At 37.7% G+C, this 13,895-nt stretch overlaps 1 protein-coding gene across 1 annotated transcript in view; it reads left to right on the top strand.

The window, feature by feature from the left end:
* Window positions 1-13,895, top strand: part of LOC100929955 (mitogen-activated protein kinase kinase kinase kinase 4) — a 219,476-nt gene that overhangs the window by 188,745 nt on the left and 16,836 nt on the right. Inside the window, exons 25-27 of the mRNA XM_031945049.1 lie at window positions 1,561-1,695; window positions 8,870-8,970; window positions 13,100-13,249. Of these exons, the coding sequence (XP_031800909.1) occupies window positions 1,561-1,695; window positions 8,870-8,970; window positions 13,100-13,249 (386 nt within the window). The remainder of the gene's footprint in view (window positions 1-1,560; window positions 1,696-8,869; window positions 8,971-13,099; window positions 13,250-13,895) is intronic.

The following is a 13,895-nucleotide window of genomic DNA, read 5'->3' as shown; positions in this document are numbered from 1 at the left end:
CAAAACCTTGTGTTCCAAAAATTTTTTCCCTCTTTCCCTCCCTCTCCTCTCCCCAAGATGGCAAACAATCTGATGTGCAATTCTTCTAAACATATTTCCATATTGATCATGCTACTCAAGAAAAATCAGATCAAAAGAAAAAAAATTAAGAAAAAACAAACAAGCAAACAAACGACAACCATAAAAAGGTGAAAATACTATGCTTTGATCCACCTTCTGTCTCTATCGTTCTCTTTCTGGATGGCTCTTTCCATCCTAAATCTGTTGGAATTGCCTTAAATCACTTCATTGTTGAAAAGAGCCAAGTCCACCACAATTGATCATCACATAATCTTGTTGTTACTGAGTATAGTGTTTTCCTGGTTCTGCTCACTTCACTTAGCATCAGTTCATGTAAGTCTGCCCAGGCTTTTCTGAAATCAGCCTGCTCATCGTGTCCTGTACAATATATACTATAATTTATTCAGGCATTCCCCAACTGAGGGGCATGCACTCAATTTCCAAAATAAGCAAAATATTAACCTTAACCTTTTCCTTTATGCAAAACAGGGGACGGTTCATTCCTTCCTCATTAAATTAACATTTATTAACCAATTATCATGTTCAAGGAATAAAGATAGAGGTTAAAACTATGATTTCATTGGTATAGGGAACTTCCAGGTGAGGAAACTACCTTTACTAAAGCAGGTTGTCGCCTGTTCTATAATTTATAATCATAGAGAGTTATATAGAGCATTGAAAGATTAAGTGACTTGCCTTAGGCCAGACCTCTAATTTCAAGTGTTGGGAATTCTAAAGTAGAAACACCTTTCCTTACAGTGCTTCTTCCCTCTGTACTTTATAGTGTTCCAGTTTTACTTGGAGGCACTGAGACGTTAAGTGATTGTAACAGCTTTTTTAATTAATCTCCCTGCCTTCAGTATCTCTTTCACCTCTCCAGTCCATTTTATATTTCTCATTCAGAGTAATAAGGACAGGACCTGGGCCTGGGATTTCATTAGTAGAGGTCATTCTCCTTACCAATAAGGGGCACACTTGTTTTGAAACTTCAAAAGCACAAAGAAGTTAAATGACTCTCCTAGGATAACACAGCTAGTATATTTCAGAAGCAAGTCTTGAACCTAGGTATTTCCCATTTTCAGGCTGGCAGGCTGCTCTGTATGCAAGGCAAGAAAAAAGGAACAATTTCTTCCTTCTAAGAGTTGACATTCTATTGGATAAGATGTGGTCCTTGCCTTCACGGACCTTAGCATCTAGCAGAGACTTAAGACACAGAGAAAGCCCATTATTCTATTGCTGTAGAATAAATGAATTAGAAAGGTTGAAAACAAAGGGCCAGGGGCATTTCAGAGCAAAGATGATTACTCGTAGTGTGGTTTAGGGAGGCCTTCTTGGTATTTGATTTGATTTCAAGAATATCTGAGGATTTTAAAGGTGGAAAGGGAAGAGCAAGAGTATTCTAAGCCTACGACTTGGAGTCAGAAGAGAACAATTGTCCTGAATACAGTGAATGGAGGAAAGAGAGGTTATTTCACTTCTGTGTATTTCCATGTTCATCAGGAAAGAAGAATAAGCTGCGAGTGTACTACTTGTCCTGGCTGAGAAACAAGATTCTGCGTAATGATCCTGAGATGGGAAAGAGGCAAGGTTGGATCTCTGTGGGAGACCTGGAAGGCTGTGTGCACTACAAAGTTGGTAAGGTTCATCTCGGGTCTATTCTCCCTTCTTGACTTCCACTTCCTTTGGTATCATTAATCATCAGGAAAGTGGTCCCTAAGGAAAAGAAGAATTACACTTTGAAATATAGGGGTAAGTGAGACTCAAAAGCCTTCAGGAATTTTATGTTACACCCCTAACTCCATCCACTCCATTCTGATCGACTCAAATGATAAGTTTCTCCAGTTCGCTTTCGGTTCCTCCTCCTCCTGCCATTCCTTCCTCCTTTCCAGTCCTAATCCAGTGTGCTTAATCTCCATCTAAAGCCAAAGCCCTATCCAGCCCAAACTCTTCAAAATACAGTCAGGGAGACCGAGTTCTACCATTTACTGTGTGACCCGGAGGAAGTTATCATGTAACCTCTTGAGCCTCAGTTTCCTCAGTTGGAAAGTGGGAATAATATTGCTACTCTTCCCTCCTAGAGTTGGGCAGGTCCAGTGACTTTACTTTGTGTAAGAAGGAAGGAGCTACATAAATGTTAGCTCACTCTTCTCTGCTTCTTTGTAGCAGCAAAAAAAAAAAAAAAAAAAAAAAAAAAAAAAAAAAGCATGTGAATTGTGCTGCAAGGTTTCCCAAAGTGTTTCACAATAGTCTTGACCTATTGCAATATGGCATAATATTGCCTGTTTTACAGATAAGGGAACTGAGAGATACTTACTCAGGGTCACACAGCTCATAAGTACCTGACCTAGGGATTCAACTAACTCAAATATTTATAAAGCATCTTTTACATCCAACATAGTGTGCAAGACACAAGGGACACACGGACCAAATTGAAGCAGCCCCCATCCTCAAGGAGCTTCCATTCTACTGGGGAGAGACAATACATACACAAATGAGGAAATACAAAGTAATTTAAGTTTTGGAGGAGAGAGTACCTTTAATTTGAGAGAATCAAGGAAGGCTTTACAAAATGGCAGTACTTGACCTGGGCATTGAAGGATGAAAAAACATTCATAGACATTGTGGATTAGAAAGGGCTTCTTGAAGAAAATACCATTTGTTGTTTTAAATATGCTGAGAGTTGGGAGTGAGCATTAAGTGCCTTTTAAGATGGGGAACAGCCTAACAGAAGATGAGAGACTGGAGGTGGTATGTTAGGTGGGAGAAATGACTAATAGACTAGTTTGGCTAGAATGTCGACTAAATTTGATCCCCTTGTAGGTTGGCTCCCAGTCTAGCACTCTTTCCATGATGGTTGATGCCTAATCCATAGCAGCACCTAATACATTAGAGCTGGAATAGGGACTTAGAACTTGGAATAGCAAAGCTGTGAGGAATCCTAGAGCAGAGGTTCTTCACTTTTCTGTGTTGTTGATACTTTTGGCCAACTACTGAATGCAACAGACCTCGCTCCAGAATCATGTTTCTAAATGCATGAAATAAAATACATAGATGCAGTTACAGAGGAAGCCAATTCTATTAAAATCAAGATATAATTTTTCCCAACTAAGTTCTTAGAACCCCCCTCCCTCCCCCCCACACACATGCCCCTAAATCATTCAGTCTGGGAATCCCAAGTTAAGAACTCTTTAGAGTTGTGGTATCAAAATCAAATAGAAATAAGGGCCACTAAATTGTACATGAGGATCTCTGTGAACCACAGATTTAGTTCTAAAAGGTAATAGTATCTGTTTTAGTGTGTTTTTATTTATTTTGTTAAATATTTCCCAATCGAAGTTCATCATCTCTCTTCTCTGTGTGTATATATACAGCTTCGAGCTGCACTCAGAGTGTTATAGTTGGAACATGTTTGACACCTCTGCCTTAGAACATATAAAGAATATAAAATGACAGAATTGGAAGTACCTTTGGCCATTTGATAGAGTTGTTTTGATTTATGTTTTCCGGTGACGTCTGTGAATTGAAGCATTTTTAAAATGGTTGTTGATAGCTTGCATTTCTTCTTTTGATAACTGCCTATTGCACATCGATCCAGGGGGAAATGGCTCTTGTTCTTTTATCTTTTTATAAATTTTACAGATCAGTGATATCTCCCAGAATCCTTTCCATTTTACTATTTTGCCACTAGGTTTAAAACTTTGGAATCATCTTTGATGTTTCCTTTCTTTCACCGCTCTCCCCCATATCTAATATACCAAAGACACCAAATCTTCATTTCTTCCTTGTAAATGTCTTTTGGAGTTTCCACCCTTTCTCCCTGTTCCCACTGCTACTTTCGTATTCCATAAATTCACACCTAGGTTACTGTAACTTCTGGCTTCTCTACCTCCAGAAAGGCACCCAGTCTTTTTACTAAATAAAAATGCCAGACACCTATAGAACTCAAGAGACAATCAATATAGCAAGGGGCCACTGATATACCTAAATAGGTAGCTATTTCCTCAAATTCTCTTGGTGTTCCAAAATGACTAGCTGGGAATGTCTCAATAGCTCTTCCTCTAACCAGTGAGCAGAACAGATCCAGGCTGGCCTAAGCTGTCCACTTGAGGCATTATCAGTGCTAAAAGCACTAATTCCAACTCCACTGACCCACCTATCTGCATTTATATCGAACTGTGTCTACATAGATAGTTTGAAGGGGAAGAAATGAAGCAATTAATCAGATAATCCAAGAAAACATCATCTCTCTTTATAGTTGCTACCCAAACAGCTCTTTCAAGGAGTATGAACCCAGAAAGGAAAGAGACCAATTCTGAAGTTACGGTAGCTAAGCTGCCCCCTATATACTTGCAGGTTCTGTCATTTCAATTCCATTCAATTTTTAAATATTTATTGAGCACCTTTTACATGCAAAGCCCTATTCTAGGCACTGGAGTTATAAAGTCAGAGATGAGATAGCCTCTGTTCTTAAGGAACCTACATTTCTGGAGAGGGGGTGGGGGTGGGGATCCATATTATAAAAAAGTAATTAAATGCAAAGTGTTTTCAAAGTCACATTGAGCTACTTCATACTTATGGGTACAAGCAGATTATGATTCTTGGAGCAGGAAGGCAGCAGTTGTTGCCAAAAACCCGATGAAGTCACCGCCAAACCCCTCAGAGCCCAGGCTTCTAGGCAAGTGTTTCTGAACTGCCCCTCCTACTGTTCAGGTTCAAAAGAGACCCCAAAAAGGTTGGGGGTCTTTCCCCAAAATTTTCCCCAAAAAATTCAAAAGAATTTGCAGGCTTGAACCCATCTCTAAGTCAAGGGGCAAAGTTTATTATCATTGTAAAACCAATTGAAGCAGGCTAAGTTCCAAAAGGATTTAGCAAAGAACCGAGAGAAAGATAAATTTATAGGACAAAGTTAGAGAGATCAGAATTTCATGTTACTTATTTGCTAATTTTTAAGGGGTGGTCTATTCCTTACTGCCTCAGGAACTTGGTTATCACGGACCAACAGATTGTCTATCTGACAGTCAGCAACGTTTGTAGGACTGCACTATAGTACTCCTAAGGCCAGGAGACTTTAGAATCATTGACAGACAGAGTATTGGAACAATAGCATTCTATAGTCAGAAGACCTCAGGATCACTGCTATATTTCCCCTGGAAACTGCACCTTATGCATCCCATCACTACCACAGATAGGAGAGCCAGATGAGACCTCTCTATAACAGGGCTATGACAGTATAGCCTGCTCACCTGAGAGGCTTTATGGTATGTTGCCACTGTTGGTGTTCCCTGTGATTAGGTGTATCCCTGAGGAGATTCTTGTGCTCCACTGGGAGTTACTAGAGATCTCAAAGCACAGTATAGCAATAATGGCATTTCATAAAGTCAATGGCTGTATCTTTGACACCTCCATCAGAACCCTCTCCTGTTCTCCTGGAGGTAACCTGTAAAGACACCAACCATCCTGCCAATCTGAGCAAGTGGCTCACATTTATATAGGTTTCTATAGCTTATAAAGCACTTTCCTCACAACTCTCTGAGGTAGATATCTAGACATTATTGCCTGTTGCTTATAAGTGAGGAAACCGAATCCCAGAGAAGCAGATGGGACTTGGCCAGGATCAAAAAACAATTAAATGTCAGAGTCAGGGTCCCCAGGTCTCCTTACTTCAAGTTCAGCATTTTCACCATCATACCCTATGTGCAGATAGGATCACCACCAACAAATCCATCCCTGGAGAGGGTAGGGAAGAAAGAGAAGACAGAGAGACAGACAAATACTCCCAGGTGCAACTTGTTTTTGATTACAGAAAGAGCAAAGACCTAAATCTTTCAAGGCCATCATAAACCCACTTCTTTCCTTGTGGCTCCCCACAGATGTAAATACCACCCAAGTTGCCCCTGAATTGCTGTGGAATTGTAGCAGATTGATTTTTACAATTAATAATGGGCAAGGAGGCCCTTTCTAGGATGTCTAAGGGGCCAGAAGTAGCTGATGTCTGCAGATTCCTCAGGCCCCCAAACTAGGCCATCTTCTATAGTTTGGCAGAAGCTCAGCCCTTCCTTAGCCACTTTTCCCTTTGCTAGGAATGTTTTTTCTTCTTCCTCACTTATTTTAAAGAAATTCCTGGGCTTTTTTTCACTAAACTCTCCCAATTCTCTTTTCTCCCTTCCAAAAAGGAAAAAAAAATAGCCTGATTACAAATGAGGCAGGGAAAAGTTCTTTGACAGCATCAGCCAAAAAAGGTGGAGTATCTGAAGTGGAGAAGCTGAGCTGCTTATTTGGATGAGCCCCTGTACGCCAACTTTGTCCTCTTTTACCGTAAAGAGAGGCTTTCCCAGAAAACTTTCATTAAAGGATGGTTCACCTGAGTGGATGACATGCACAATCAGCGTATTTCAGCTGAGACCTAGACTTGACAACTTTGTTCCGCAGACAGAACACGCACATGGCTTGCTTACTTGTCAGCTGCAATCACGTCTGCTTTGACTTGCTTTCAGTATGGCTGCTAATTTGGGCCAACACTTCTAGTTGGCATCATGCTCAAAGTCCTAACATCTACAGTCCTGAAACTGTCCTCAGAGCCCCCTCTCTCTTCTTCCTTGTTCATGCTGCTGCTTTTACAGCTGGGTTTCCCAAACATTACCAGAGAAATTCTGATCGGAACGAAGGCAACATAGCTTGTGGTGACAGATAGTCTTTGATAGGAATCTAGATCTCATTGTTCTCCCCTCAGTGTATCCAAACTGATGTGGAACTCTCTTCTTTGAACTGGGGAACTGCACAAGGCAGGCCCATTCAAGTGGATAAATAGGCTACCCTGGATCTTGGTTCCCGTCCAATACGTTCCAGAGCTGTGCTCTCCGGTGCCTGACGCATGGCAAACGAAGTGCTAAAACTGCTGTCAAAGTAATGTAGAGTGATTTCTTGGCAAGCAGTTTGGTATGAGGACATGTTCAAACTTCAAAAAGATTGCTCTGTTGCTATTCATTTCAGAAACAGGACTGAATGACTTCAACAGGAATCCCTATCGCTCAATAATAGGATCAGATTCCTACTTCCCAATGAATCCTTGATGATTTCCCTCTCTTTTTCCCTCTCTCCCTTCCCTTCCCCCTACCCCGACTTTCTTTCAAATGGCTGTGCCAGCAGGTGAATGGCAAGCCAGTTGTCTGGCTTACATAGACCTCATCTGAGAAAAGTGGCTTGGAAAGTCTCCCTTTCCCTACTCATGTATTTCTCATTTATCATAATCCAGCTTGCAGATCTTGATTATTAAGACATTGATGATCTACTCTGTGGATTATTCAGGCTTCTTTCTCCTTCCAAGTGCCTAGAACTTTTTGTAAAGCATCACATGGGTTTATTTATATCTGTGTTATAGTGGATAAGGCTCTGGACTTTGGAATTAGGAAGACCTAAGTTCAAATACCACCTAAGATATCTGCTCGCTATGTGGCCCTGGGCAAGTCACTTGTTAGCCGGAATGAGTCTTAGATTCCTCCCCTTTACTAAGATGAGATTAATTAGATGATCTCTAAGGTCCATTCCAGCTGTAATCCTAGGATCCCCTACCTCTATGACCAGCCCTTCTCGATTTGTTTTATTTGATCATTAATCATTTTGTTAGATCATTCTGCTTTTTTTGTATGGGTTTTACTCTATTCTGGGCCTTCTTTCATGCAATATAATTATTGAAAGTTATATTGACTCAGTGACAGTTTCCAGCCCTGCTTGTAGGTGTTGGGAGAGGTACTGTTGGGGAAGACAACACTGAGTCTGCAGCTTTTTTCAATACCTGCTCTTTGTCACTTACTCCTATCCTTAAATTGTCCTATACCTGCTATCTTGGGGAAGAATCAAGATTCAATTGCCCAACCGCTTTTGCTGACACTGACCTACCTGAATCGTCTTTCTCTTATTATGGAAGTCACTAATAAAAGCTGACCGTCAGAGCTCAACCTGGCAACCCAACACTGTTATCTTGATATATTTAGAAAGAGCTCCTTTTTAATTCTCTTTGCCCTAAGTTTTGCCTTTTTAATCAGAGTAAAAGCCCAAACAAGGAATTTTTCTTTCAATACTCTCTCTGGGTGATCTCATTAGCTAACCATGGGTTCAATTATCATCTCTATATTAGTGACTCCAAAATGTATTTATTCAACCTTAATTTCTCTTCTGAACTCCAGTCATCCATCACCTGTGGGATATCGCCTCCTCAGTATACTATAGGCATCTTAAAATTAACATGTATAAAACAGAACTCATTCTCCCGCTCCCCACCCCCCACTCCTACTCTATTTCTGTTTGTGATGAGGTTAACACCATCTTTTCAGAAACTCAGGTTCATGACCTCAGGGTCATATTTAATTCTTTTTTTTCCTCTTCCCCTCCCGCCCATATCTCATTGGTTGCCAAAAGCATTGTCAAGCCTCCCTCCACAACTTGTATATCTGCCCCCTTTCCTCCCACAGCTTACACGATAGTTCATGTTTTTTATTCACTCTCACCTGAACTTTTGCAGTAGTCTCTTACTTGATCCCCTTGGTTTCAGCCTCTCTTTTTTTCCAATGGATACCCCTACTCTGCTGCCAAAATAATCTTTCTTAAGGCACAATGGACCATACCATTCCTCACTCAAAACATTTAGTCATTTCTTAATTTCTCAGAGGTAAAGTGTAAACTCTTCAGCTTAGAATATACAGTCCTTTACAATCATTACCTTCCACATACACTGTGTTCCCCTTAAAAAATATTGATCTCATAGCCACGTTCCAAACTAGGAATTTGACCTCATTGCTTTTGTCTGTCGTAGTTAAATATGAGAGAATCAAATTTCTTGTCGTCGCTTTGAGGAATTCAGTTGAGGTCTATGCGTGGGCACCAAAGCCATACCACAAGTTTATGGCCTTTAAGGTAAGTGAACCATGATCATGTCCTTCATTCCAAGATACGCCACTGGCAATTCCACTTGGATCGCAGAAACACAAAAATGCAAGATTCTTCCAGATTAAATAAATGTGACCTTTGTAGAACAACTCCATCTATCCATTCTGGAACAGTCAGTGTGACATTAACAATACTCTATAGGTTATCTAGCTGCCTCTTCCTTTATATTCGTGACCTTTTGTTCTTCCGAATGAATTTTGTTATTATTTTTTCTAACTCTATAAAATATCTTTTGATACTTTGATTGGTATGACACTAAATAAATTAATTTAGGTAGAATTGTCATTTTTGTTCTAATTAGCTCATCCTTCCCATGAGCATTTGAATTTTTCCAATTGTTTAAATCTGACTTTACTTGTGTGTGAAAAGGGTTTCGTAATTCTGTCCATATAGTTCCTACGTTTGTCTTGTAAAATAAAAATCCAAATATTTTATATTGGCTACAGTTATTTTAAAATAGAATTTTTTTATCTCAGTAAGCTGACTTTGTTGGTAATATATAGAAATGCCAATGATTTATGTGGGTTTGTTTTATATCCTACAACTTTGCTAATGATGTTAATTGTTTAAAGTAGTTTTTTTTAGTTGATTATTTAGGATTCTCTAGTATGCTATCATATTATCTGCAAAGAATAATAGTTTTGTTTCCTCATTGCCTAGTCTAATTCTTTCCATTTCTTTTTCTTCTCTTCTTGGTAAAAAATAATATTTCTAGTACAATATTGAATAATGGTGGTGATAATAGGCATCCTTGTTTTACTCCTGATCTTTTTGAGAATGTTCCTAACTTATCCTCATTATATGTGGTGCTTGCTGGTGGTTTTAGATAAATACTGTTTATTATTTTGAGGAAAACTCCATTTATTCCTATGCTCTCTGATGTATTTTAATAGGAATGGGTGCTGTACTTTGTCAAAAGCTTTTTCTGCATCTATTGCAATAATCATGTGATTTCTCTTAGCTTTGTTTTTGATGTGCTCACTGTGCTGATAATTTTCCTAATATTGAACCATCCCTGCTTTCCTCGTGTAAATCCCACCTGGTCATATCACCATATCCCGGTGATAAATTACTGGAATATCTTTACTAATATTTTATTTAAAATGTTTGCATCAATATTCATTAGGAAATTGGTCTATAATTTTTTTCCCTTTTTTGGTTCTTCCTGGTTTAGGTATTAACCCCATATTTGTGTCATAAAAATTTATGATAAGATTCCTTATTTGTATATTTTTCCAAATGGTTTACATAGTATTGGAATTAATTGTTCTTTAAATGTTTGGTACAATTCACTTCTAAATTTTTCTGGCCCTGGAGATTTTTTTCTTGGGGAGTTCCTTAATGATTTGTTTAATTTCTTTTTCTAAAATGGGGTTATTTAATGTTTAACATATATTGGACTATTTGCCATCTAGAGGAGAAGATGGGGAAAGGAGAAATTGGAATACAAGATTTTGCAAGGATTAATGTTGAAGAATTATCTATGCATGGTTTGAAAAATAAAAAGCTTTAATAAAAAATCAGGATAAAGGGAAAAAATAAAATGGGGTTATTTAAACATTTTATTTCCTCTTCTCTTAATTTGGGCAATTTATAATTTTATAAATATTCATCCATTTCATTTAGATTGTTAAATATATTGGCATATAGTTAGGCAAAATAGCTCCTGATTATTGCTTTAATTTCCTTTATATTAATGATGAATTCACCCATTTTATTTTTGATACTGGTAATTTAGTTTCTTTCCTTTTTTAAATCCTATTAATCAAAGATCAATCTATTTTATTGTTTTTTTCATAAAGCCAATCCTTAGTTTTATTTATTACTTCAATAAATTTTTTACTTTCAATTTTATTAATCCCTCCTTTGATTTTCAGAGTTTCTAATTTGATATTTAATTAAAGATTTTTAATTTGTTCTTTTGCTATCTTTTTTTCCCTTTATTCACATGCACTTTATTTTATTTTTTAAAAAATTTTTTATTATAGCTTTTGACTTACAAGACATATGCATGGGTAATTTTTCAGCATTGACCCTTGAAAAACCTTCTGTTCCAACTTTTCCCCTCTTTCCCTCACCTCCCTCCCCTAGATGGCAGGTAGTCCAATGCATGTTAAATATGTTAAAGTATATGTTAAATACAATATATGTATAGATATTTATATAGTTATCTTGCTGCACAAGAAAAATCAGATTTAGTAATAAAGTAAAAATAATCTGAGAAGAAAAACAAAAATTTTGCTAGCTTTTTAATTTCATGCTCAGTTTGTTGACTTGTTTTCTCTATTTTATTCATGTAAGGATTTTAGAGATATAAAATTTCTAAGTTCTAAGTTCTAAGCAGTTCTAAGAACTGCTTTGGCTGCATTCTATAAATTTTGCATGTTTTTTCATTATTGTCATTCTCTTTGATGAAATTGTTGATTGTTTTTATGATTTGTTGTTTGACCTATTCATTCTTTAGTATTAGATTTTCCAATTTTCTCTCCATGGCTCTTTACTACATGTAATTTTTCTTGCATCATGATATAAAAAGGATGCATTTAATATTTTGGCTTTTCTGCATTTCATTGTGAAGTTTTACTGTTTTAATATGTGCTCATTTTTTGTGTGACATTTATTGTTGAGAAAAAGGTACATTCCTTCCTATTCTCATTCAGATTTCTCCAAAGGTCTCTCATGCTTAACTTTTCTAAAATTCTATTCCCCTCCTTAGCTTCTTTCTTATTTATTTTGTGACAAGCTTTATCTAGCTCTGAGAAAGGGAGGTTGAGATTTCCCTACTAGTATAGATTAGCTGTATATGTGCTGACTGTTTTTTCACTTAACTTCTCTAAGAATTTGGATGCTGTGCCACGTTTTACTTTTCCTACATGGTTTTGCTTTTCAGAATCACATATACTTAGCCAGGCTGTTTTTTTTGTTATCATGGATTTCAGGTAGTCCAATAATTCTTAAATTCTCTCTGCTGGATCTATTTTCCAGGTTAGTTGATTTTCTAATGAGGTATTTTACATTTTCTTTTCTTTTTTTTCATTCTTTTGATTTTATTTGTCTGATTCTTGATGTCTCATAGAGTCATTAGGCTCCACTTGCCCAGTTCTAATTTTTAAGGAATTATTTCCTTCAGTTAGCTTTTGTATCTCCTTTTTCCTTTGGCCAATATTACTTTTAAAAGAGTTGTTTTCTTCACTCAATTTTTGTGCTTTTTTTCCCAAGCTGTTGACTTTTTCATAATTTTCCTACATAATTCTCTTTTCCCAATTTTTTTCTCCCTTACTTGATTTTTAAAATCCTTTTTGAGCTCCTTCAAGAGGACTTAAGACCAATTCATATTCCTCCTTGAAGATTCACATGTAGGCATTTTGACACTTGCCCTTTTCTGAGTTTGTGTTTGGATCTTCACTGGTGCCACCATAGCTTTCTATGGTAAAGGCTCTTTTTTGTTTTTTTTTGCTTTTTGACACATTGTACTCTGTTCCCAGAGCACTGGAGACACTGTCCTAAGCTTCTTGTGCTGGAGTCCAGGGGCCTGACCATTGGCTTTCTGCTCCAGGAACTAGGGTGCTGGTAGCTTGCTTACTGCACTGGGGTGGCCTGGCCTAAGTCATTCCTATTGTGCTGGTGTACCAGAATTGGCAGTTTGTCTTCTTCACTGGGGCACGGCTTCCACTGGCTTGCCCAAACACCATCAGCAATGGGCTTCACTCCCTTTTTACCCAAATCAGACATGTCTTTTCTGAAATCCTTCTAAGTTATCTTAAGGTGGACAATTGTTTCATCCCATCCTTCTGTCACTCTAGAAAGCTATTTAGAGACTTGATTTAATGTCATTTCTGAGGGAAAATGGAGAGAGCTGAAGCAACCTCTTGGGTTCTCTCTTGACTCCATTTCTCAAGTATATCATTCTTAGAACTTGACCAGAATATGACCAAGTTATAATAAGAAGATCTTGTAGTTTGTCTCAAATGTTCTCTGGAACCTGCCTGGGATAATTTGACTCCCCTGGGGTTTTTCCATCCGTATTAATCTTATGCTGGCTAATCCCATGAAATATTATTTCATTCTTTCTCACCATATTGTTTTATGATTGCAGTCGTTCCCCTCCCTTTATCAGAAGCCTCTGGCAGTTGACCTCACAGTGGAAAATGGACAGAGACTGAAAGTGATCTACGGCTCAGTAGCAGGATTCCATGCCATTGATGTTGATTCTGGGATGGTTTATGACCTATACCTACCAACTCATGTAAGATAGTTCCTTCTAATCCCCATAAATGATTATTTAATGATAATTGTTTTATTTCCTTGCTAACTCTTATAAAGTTTTGAAAATTATGATCAGGTTTTTCTTATAGAAACTACCAGTATTGATAAGGAGTGCCCAAGTATATGTATATTTACCATGGATAAAAAAAATGACAGCTCTTTAATCTTTCTGACTTCCAGTTCATTAGCTCTTTCCTCAAAATGCAAAGTGACCAGTCTCTGTTAAGATGTCTTCAGATGGGGAGAAACCAACAATGGAAAATTATATTCTCAATAGGTGGAAATAATGGAAATTGGAGTGGAGGGGGGCAGAGAATGAATACTCCCTGTGTTAGAAGAAAGGAATATCAAGCCTAATCTGAATTGCATCCTAAATTTGAGGAAAGAATTCAAAAGGTTCAGAGAAAAGAGAGGTAGGATCCCATATACCAAAATCTTACTTTGAAAGTCAGCCAAGAAGGGCTGAGAAGTTTTCAAAAATCAAATTCTAAAGACAGGCAAATGATTCTGATGAAGAGAAAAAAGGATAATTTTCTGAAATGACCAATAAAGATGTACGGAGAACTTGGATATGGCTGAGTTATTCACTTGGGAGAGCAGAGGAGTGCTGTAGATAGAGATTATCG

The sequence above is a fragment of the Sarcophilus harrisii genome, chromosome X, assembly GCF_902635505.1.
Source record: "Sarcophilus harrisii chromosome X, mSarHar1.11, whole genome shotgun sequence".
Lineage (NCBI taxonomy): Eukaryota > Metazoa > Chordata > Mammalia > Dasyuromorphia > Dasyuridae > Sarcophilus > Sarcophilus harrisii.
The sequence above is the reverse complement of the archived record's forward strand: the minus strand, read 5'-3'. Positions and strand labels throughout refer to the sequence as shown.